The sequence below is a fragment of the Siphateles boraxobius genome, unplaced genomic scaffold (assembly GCF_051911475.1).
Source record: "Siphateles boraxobius isolate OS27281-9 unplaced genomic scaffold, OSU_SipBor_1 47, whole genome shotgun sequence".
In the NCBI taxonomy this organism is placed as follows: domain Eukaryota; kingdom Metazoa; phylum Chordata; class Actinopteri; order Cypriniformes; family Leuciscidae; genus Siphateles; species Siphateles boraxobius.
The window spans coordinates 1880929-1890013 of record NW_027509108.1 but is presented as its reverse complement, the minus strand read 5'-3'; the positions used below and the strand labels follow the sequence as shown (position 1 = coordinate 1890013).

General features: G+C 36.8%; 1 protein-coding gene across 1 annotated transcript; it reads right to left on the bottom strand.

Moving 5' to 3' along the window:
* Positions 1-5364: 5364 nt before the first annotated feature.
* Positions 5365-7305, bottom strand: LOC143710457 (ladderlectin-like). Its single transcript, XM_077201422.1, has 5 exons — positions 7232-7305; positions 6913-7025; positions 6156-6278; positions 5870-5981; positions 5365-5673 (listed from the first exon to the last, which is right to left on the bottom strand). The coding sequence occupies exons 1-5, from the start codon at positions 7290-7292 to the stop codon at positions 5579-5581; spliced, it is 504 nt and encodes a 167-aa protein (XP_077057537.1). The 5' UTR covers positions 7293-7305; the 3' UTR covers positions 5365-5578.
* Between the last annotated feature and the right edge of the window lie 1780 nt (positions 7306-9085).

Genomic DNA, 9085 nt, shown 5'->3' with positions numbered 1-9085 from the left:
AGTTCACGGAGATCATGAAAGCACGCCTTGTTGTTTTATTTTATTTTACTAAAGCACAAAGTTTTCTTGTTATTGTGAGTTAAGACCAATAAAATTGTGTATTTTTATTTACACATAATAAATATTGAGTACAGTTTATAAACTGAAGGGACGGATTGCTCAACCGTCGCTACGGATTGTTTTGTTTTTTTCCCCCACAGATCGAGGTTTTTTCCCTCCATAATACGGGGTTTAAATATATATTTACCATATTCATCATTTATATTGTCCATTTATGCTACATAATAAAAAGAATACACTAGCCTACAAAATCGCATCAAGGTAAGATATAAGTGAACATTTGAACCATATGCCCATGTATGTTTTCTTTTCTTTTCATTACACTATTTACGTAAGTTAACACCCAATACTTGAACAGTTTAAAGTGTAATCTGGCAATTCAGGAAGCAGCTTCTGAATTGGGACGCAGAAAACCTCTGGCCATTATCCGGCTATTAAAGCCGAAAATACATGACTGAAACATCCTCACAATGTCCTCCAGTAAAATATAAACAAAATACTGTTTATTCAATTATTTTTCAGGATGTCAGCCGTAGGCTACTCTCGCACCGTTGCATGGTGCCAGGAGCGGTAATCGGGAACACCTGGATGCAATTCCGGAATCCTACGGAGGCTACATGCGGAGCGTCCTTCGAAGGCTGGGTAAGGCTGGGTCCTTCGAAGGACGCAGCCTTCACATTGGGACACAGCTACAGAATCTCAAAATCCTATGTCACCTCCTTCATATGAAAATCTCAAAACTTTAAATTGCAGCTGTAAAACGGTCAGATCTCAAATCAGCTCAAATGTGATGTAACACTTGGGGGATTTCCCTATTTGGATCTGGTCTGTACCTTTGTTACGCCCCACACTGCAAACTTTCTGGGCCCAGTTATATCAATGGTGGTTCTTCATACAGATGAAACATATTCTCCCAGGCTGGAATCACGTTATTATGTTTAGAGTAAGAAGAGGTGTTTGTGTGTTCCATGTGTAGCATTATGAAAGGGAGTGTCTCCAAGCATGTTTACTATGATGACTGGGTCTATTTAGTTATTCCGTGAGTCATTCACAACAAATTCAAACAAACTATTCATAGTCCATCAAGTGTAATCTCTGTGTAGGTTACTGATTGCAATTTGCCATTGATTGGTCTAGTCTCGTGCAGCTCATCTAAATATTCATGAGCATACCATAAAAGGGAGAAAATCGCTCGTTTCATTCTGGTGCTATTTCTCAGGGTTGTATTAGAACGTATAAAAGAGCCACTGGAGCATTTTCAGCCCAACCAATGTTACATACCCTTAAGGAACAGTGTGAAATACCCTACACTATTCACCCTTGCTTTAAAAAAAGGCCAAATTCTGACAATACCATACCATTTTCCATTAAAACAGTAATATACCGTTGAAAACAAAACTAGCCTACAGGAATATACTGTGAATTAACAGCTCTCAAAGTCGACACTCAGAGGCTGTTTTCAAAATCATACCCTATATTAGGGCTGGGCGATATATCGCATCACATTGTTATGCGCGTCTCGTGATTAAAGTCGGTTCCTTGATTTGTAGTAAATCGCCTTTACTATATAAGATAACAGCATGATTACGCCTGAACACAACCAACACTACTAGATCACACTTCTCTTTGTCCATTTGACTGTTTTGAATCAATAACAGCAGACAAACAAAATTAAGTTTAAAGTATAAGGGTCAAGAGCCCAATTAAAAAGCAAACGCTGATCGCCATAACGGTGGCTTACAATTTGTGATTTTCTCCTTCAGTGATTCTGCTTGTTAACATCAGGTGTCTTCAATAATGCTCCCTGTCCCTAATGCCCGCAAATTAGTTAAATTCTCCCGGAATTTAGAGTGAGCGAGCAAGAGTGTGCATGCATACATGCACAGACCAAACCGTGTAACGCGTGCATGGCAGTATGGAAAGCCAAAGTATTCATGAACGCCTGGTCAGGCGTCTGATTGCACACTGAACTGTCAAAAGCATGCGTTTCGACAGATTTACCATAAAAGTGCGCATTCTTAACGTGCGCATTGGGGTCACGGAAAACACATGTTTTTGACGCACGTTTATCGTAACAAAAATGGGTGTCGAATATGTGTGTTTTGAGTAGGACAAAAAGCACGTTATGAACGTGTAAACAGGTAAACATAACAGGCAGTGCAAACGTGTGTGAAATGTACAAACAGGTGAAAAGAACGTGCTCGTTCCCTATAGTGTTCTCAAAATCTCTAAAGTGCTCACTTATTGCAATAATCAACAAATAGCCAGGCCAAAACGTCTCTATCGCCCTCCGGTGACCGGTCCTAGTATAGCTCATAAACCCCGCCTCCCCATGTTATTCAACGGGACATGAGACCAACTAAACAATTAAATTACACTTCACATATCAATTTTCCAAAGATAGTTTCTGTCATTTACTGTAGTTTATCATGCTTATGTAATTTCAAGTGTTTGTTTTTAAAATAAGTTTGTTTTTAGTTAGTTATTTGATGCTATAAAAACAGCGCTGTGGCATACATGGTTGACTGCTCAGAGAACCTGTCAATCACAGCTAAGTAGTCACTAAAGCACCAACGGACCTATTTAGGGATCTTTGGAGGACTGAGGAGATTGGAGCTTTAAATTTAATATCTAAATTTCTATAATTAATTATTTCACACCGACATAATGGGTTGTTCTGTATCAATACGATTGATTCAGCGAGAGTGAGGGCGGGACGTTGATTTCGCGGCTTTACTTCCTGCTCACTACTTCGCATGTCTGCGCAGACTCAAGTCCCAAGATGTCAGCGCCATATCGGGACAATGGCGGCTTCACTTCTCGCCAATGGAAGAGAGCAAAGGGGCGTCGTCCATCTTTTTTTACAGTCTATGGACAAGGCTCATATACTAATGGACAGCCTCCCCCTACTGGACGCATCAGGAATAACAGGGGCGTAAAACTGTCAGGGGCGTATATCTACCGGCTCCTCATGAGGAGAAATGGAAACAATGAGCGCAGTTCACACACATAAACTTAATGAACATACAGCAGTTAATAAAATTCATGTGGAGTTTTTATATTTATAACATATGATACAGTTAGGGTTGCCAACTTTCTGAAATGTAAATAAGGAACGGCCCTCACAGAAGAACATTTTGAAAAATAACCCCTGAAATGATGACTTCTGGTGAATATTGTATGCTATCATACATTATAGCATATTATAATACAAATTATTAGGCCTATATATTTATAGAATAGCAAAGTAGGCCTAATCAATATACAAGACTGAACCACATAGATATATAAAGGCTATCATGATAATTTTGCCAACAATGAACCATGGATTTGTTTAGTTTATAATAAGTTTAATTTTTTACTTAAATACAACATATAACATTCAAAACTCATCGGCTTAGACTGCATTTGGACTTAGACTGCAAAAATAAACAGTTTTCTGTAGCCTTGTGCAAATTAGACTTCTAGAATGTTCTTTCCAGTGCAAAAAATATCATTTTTAATTTAATTAGACAACATTTTAAAGTATTTTATTAGCTAAAATCAATTTCTTTATTCATAAATATGATCTCATTGGTGTAAAATTAGCTCTGCCAATGATCTGACTTATCCTCGTAAGCAAAGAATTTCTTATCTTTATTTACATGGGACGGGTAAGTCCATGGAGACCTCCATGTCGTTCCGCCATCTTGAAAAACTATAATAGCCGAGAGGGACAAAAAGCACTAGCTAACCTCAACACATTTTCGCTCAGAGCCGGCGGACTGAACACAGCTGAAGCGCCCAAGGAGGTCTGTGAGAGGCGCTTGTCACTCCTCCGCAAATTTGAAAGGCTGCACTCCACGGTACTTCATAATGCAATCCTTGTAACCAAAAAGCATAAACATTTTATTTAAAAGGAAACGTGACCGGCAAATTCAAAACGAGGGTAAATATTAGCTTTTCCCAAATGGATAGAGCTGAAGGAGAAAGACGTTGAAAGGGACGCTGAAGTCCTGCTTTCTTCTCGACAGGTAAGTCAATGTTATGGTCTAAATTACACGCTTGTTTCATTGCTTGATTGTTTAATTCATTGTATAGGTAGCATAACAGTAGAACATGTTTAGTTAAACTCTATTAAGTGCTATTGGAAGAAACAGACTCAAAATTTCCCGAGGGTGGGGGGTGGGACACGGATTGACAACAGAACCGGAAGAGAATACAATGCTGAATAAAGTCGTCGTTTTTGTTATTTTTGGAACAAAATGTATTTTCGATGCTTCAAAAAAATTCTAACTAACCCACTGATGTCACATGGACTACTTTGATGATGTCTTTATTGCCTTTCTGGACAAGGACAGTATACCGTACATAGATTTTCAATGGAGGGACAAAAAGCTCTCGGACTGAATCTAAAATATCTTAAAGGGTTAGTTCACCCAAAAATGAAAATTAATTCATTAATTACTCACCCCCATGCTGTACCAACCCCGTAAGACCTTCGTTCATCTTCGGAACACAAATGAAGATATTTTTGATTAAATTTGAGAGGTGGATCACTGCTACATAGGCTGCCTGAGGGAATGAAACTTGACAGCCCAGAAAGTCATTAAAGAAAATGTTTACATATTCCATGTGACTACAGTGGCTCAACTATAAGTTTATCAAGCGACGAGACTACTTTTTTTCAGAGAAAAAAAACATAAATAACGACTTTATTCGACTATTCCTTTTCTTCCTAGTGGGCCTGAGACGAGAGTTCAAGAGATTTCCACGACGCATGCGCGAGAACGGAACAAGAAGTATTAGAAGAATGTCCTCTTCTCAGTTCTCGCGCATGCGTCGTGGAAATCTCTTGAACTCTCGTCTCAGGCCCACAAGGAAGAAAAGGAATAGTCGAATAAAGTCGTTATTTTTGTTTTTTTCCCCCGCACAAAAAGTATTCTCGTCGCTTGATAAACTTATAGTTGAGCCACTGTAGGCACATGGAATATTTAAACATTTTCTTTAATGACTTTCTGGGCCGTCAAGTTTCATTCCCTTAGGCAGCCTATGTAGCAGTGATCCACCTCTCAGATTTAATCAAAAATATCTTCATTTGTGTTCCGAAGATGAACGAAGGTCTTACGGGGTTGGTACAGCATGGGGGTGAGTAATTAATGACTTAATTTTCATTTTTGGGTGAACTAACCCTTTAAACTGTGTTCTGAAGATGAACGGAGGTCTTACGGGCTTGGAACAACATGAGGGTGAGTCATTAATGACATCATTTTCAGGTGAACTAACCCTTTAAGTTCTACATATAAATTGAGTAGATAACCGTGCTTTGATTCAATGCTTTTATTAATTTGAGGAGTGTTTCAGAGAAAATATTGAAAAGAGATATAAATTCAGAAGTAATTGGATTTCAGAATAACATTTTTGTAAAGATGAGTAAAGAAAAAGTAAATTTAGTAAGATCACAGTAAATGTGGAGCAGGATGACTAATTAACAAGTCCTTTGCATCCTAGGGTGAGAACCTACTAAAAAACTAACCACCTAGCGAGGACCACGTGTGAGATCATAATTAATATCCAAAACACAAATATAGTTCATTGATGTTGAACAGGGAGCATCATTCCAGCAGCGGTTAACTGTAGGGTGAAATAATGAAATCAGTTACTCTGATCATCACAGTGTTGTTAGAATCAATGGTGTTCAACTTAAGGCACTTGGTGAAATCCAAATGAGTCACTTAACGTTACCGTATGATATTAAATTATAGGATTGCAAATTATAAATTGAAAGTAAATTAAGTAAATAAATGTTGTACATTGAAAGTGCACTCACAGGTCCAGTTGATCTCTAAACAGTTCTCAGGAACAACAGCATTGTTTGGTTCTCCAGAGCACCAGTTGGTATAGTCATACACAGTTCCATCACTCCACAACCACTCTCCGTCCTAATAAGTCAAGAGAATGAATCCAAAAAGTGCACTATAGACAGACTTTAATCAAAGGCAAAGTTTCTAATGAAGATAGTTTGACTTAAAAGCTGAACTTCATTAAAGCAGAAACTTCAGTTTAGACAAACAAATAGGGATGTTTAGGGCGCACATTCGCACAATTCAACTTACTTGTTCACCATCATGAGCACCAACCCAAGTTCTTGTGGAAGAAGGCAACAGACTCAGCAGGAAATCATTCTCTGGTTGATCATGCACAGATGCGAGATTCCCACCAAGACTTTGACAGTTTCTCTGAAGAGACAGATTTTTTGTCATTTCAAAATTTAAAGTCATTTATGCTTTCAGCCAAAAAGATTAAATCTTTTAGTCATTCGGAAACAAAGTCTGCTCTAATGTAAGTGGGAATGTTTCTTTTTAAAAGTCTTTAATCTTTAACATTTAAATTATTCATTGGATTCCACAAACTATTTTTATATACAAGCAATTAATACAGCTGTAATTACATCTAGTATTACTCGGTTGACCCAGTTTTAACCCACACTTAAACTAACCATACCATCAAACCTGTCCCGAACCTTACCTATATCCCACATTAATAACAGCAAAAGTGTTTTACATCAACAACACGTACATTGTACCAAACTATTTATTTGGATGTAGTTAAAGACACCGAATATAAAGAGTTGCCCAAATAATTTTGTTGTAGTCAAGTCACATTTATATAGCACTTTCTTACAGTTCAGAATGTTTCAAAAGCAGTTTTACAGAGATAAAGGGGAAAAAAATGCAACAGTTGGTTTTCAGAAGAAAATAGCATTACAGTCCAGCTTACGGAAATTCTGTGAGGTTTCATTTTTGTTGTGAAAAGTTATTAATTCTAATACATCCACTCTGGGGAAAACCCATGATGTAACTAATACATTACCTCTGCTGTGATCCAGGTAACCGACTGAGAGAAGTACTTGTAGCACCGGAGTCCAAAATCTGTCCATTCAAGTGGACATCCTTCTGAATCATTTGTGGATCCAGTAACGTTACCTAAATGTTATGGGGATTTTGTATATACAGCAAAAGGTGTTTTTATTTTATGCAGCTCATTTCAAAATTGTGTGATTATATGCCAAAAACTACTTTGACACTGAAAATCCTTCATTAATCATGCAAATATTAGTACATGGAATCTTGCACATTCCCAAAATGCAGTTAAACTATCAAGGGTTTTTATAATGAAATGTTTTGGTTACTTTCTGCATTCCCCATGGAGAAGATAACAAAAAGCAGAAGAAGACTTCTCAGCATTGCCATGATGAACCTAAAAACGAACCTAAAAATGAATAATTATGTTAAATTAAATATCTGCATTGAAATGCTGCACACTGTGGATTCTCAATGCATTTTAAAAACACTTCTGGAAAAACATTTCTGTTCCAAAAACTCACCTTGCTTTTCAGATTGTAGCCTTCAGATTCTCAGAGGAAGTTTTCATGAAGTTTCAGAAAGACCTCTGTGTTTATAGTCTACTTTATTTAGTGGGCCTCATTTATCAATCTAACGTAGATCCGAGATCCAAATCATCTTACGACAGGGTTCACGTGTGATTCATGAAACATTCAAATACAGCCAATCCCATCGTACGAATAATCGGCCGTTTATAAATGTGGCTACTGAAAACAATCGTCATTTGAATATCACGCCCACACAAATTCACGGTTTAGAAGTAACTTCCTCATTATCTCCACCTGGGATGAACACGCAGCGCCAGCTGAAGCTTGGGCTTTGATCCTATAGGATGGTAAAGGTATTTTATGACGTCCCAATATTATCACACCTCAGTCCAGTAGATGGCGGTAATGCACAATGATTGCAAGCTGCCAAATAAAATCTACCGAAGAAGAAGAAGAAGAAGATTATTTTCTTTAACATACATTTATTTTATAATATTCAGTGACGAAGACGCTAAAAAATAAGGAAGCGGTATTTATCTTACCCAATCTTTCCTAAGGCAAAAGAAGTGACATTTAAAATATTGAATGACATTTATCCATCTAATTACTTTTTACATGAAAGATTCAATTGGGATAATAATTCATGTGGATTTTGTGAGAACCACTATAAAACCAAACCAATCTCTGTTACCTTAAATTATATGTTTATCTCTGTAAAGCTGCTTTGAAACAATCTACATTGTTAAAAGCGCTATATAAATGAGGATGACTTGACTTGACTATACTTCCTTCTCTTTGCAGATCCTTGGCATTGTCATCCCCATTTATATTCCCTGGGTACCACTTTTGCTATTTTACTTTATATTATTTTTGTGGTAACACTTTACAATAAGATTCATTAGTTAACATTATTTAATGCATTAACTAATATGAACTAACGATGAGGAATACATTTGTTACAGTATTAGTTAATCTTTGTTAATGTTAGTTCACAGTGCATTAATGTTACTCCAGATAGTCATGCAGTGTGAAAACAACAGTGACACGATTATTTTGAAAATCGTGCGGTCTGAACTCGGCATAAGCAAGCCAATAGCCAATGGCTAAAAAAAGGGGAAAAAGGCGACAGTAAAAAGCAACCAATAGCGAGTATTGCAAAAAGTAAAAAATATAAATAATACATGTATTAATTTCGAGTGTTTTTATGGACTGTGTGAACATTTGTACATTGTACATAATGAAATTAACAATAAAATAAAAGTTATATATATATTAGTTATATTTTAGATAACTTTTTATATAACCTTGTTATTTTATGTTAACGCATATTTAAAAAAAAAAAAAAATATATATATATATATATATATATAAAATGTATATTAATTTGCAAGAGTTGTATCTACAGCAATAATAAGACATTTCTGTCTTAAGTACAGCTGATGGACAACGTGCTGCGTTGTCATGGGAACATCCCAGGTGAAGATTATCTTCTTCTTCGGTAGATTTTATTTGGCAGCTTGCAATCATTGTGCATTACCGCGATCTACTGGACTGAGGTGTGATCACATTGGGACGTCATAAAATACCTTTACCATCCTATAGGATCAAAGCCCAAGCTTCAGCTGGCGCTGCGTGTTCATCCCAGGTGGAGAT

Coding starts and splice junctions, on each gene's coding strand:
- LOC143710457 (XM_077201422.1), bottom strand. CDS start 7,292: ATGGCAATGCTGAGAAGTCTTCTTCTGCTTTTTGTTATCTTCTCCATG. Junction 7,026..7,231: donor CTCCATGGGGAATGCAGAAA/GTAACCAAAACA, acceptor CATAACATTTAG/GTAACGTTACTGGATCCACA. Junction 5,982..6,155: donor GTGCTCATGATGGTGAACAA/GTAAGTTGAATT, acceptor TTGACTTATTAG/GACGGAGAGTGGTTGTGGAG.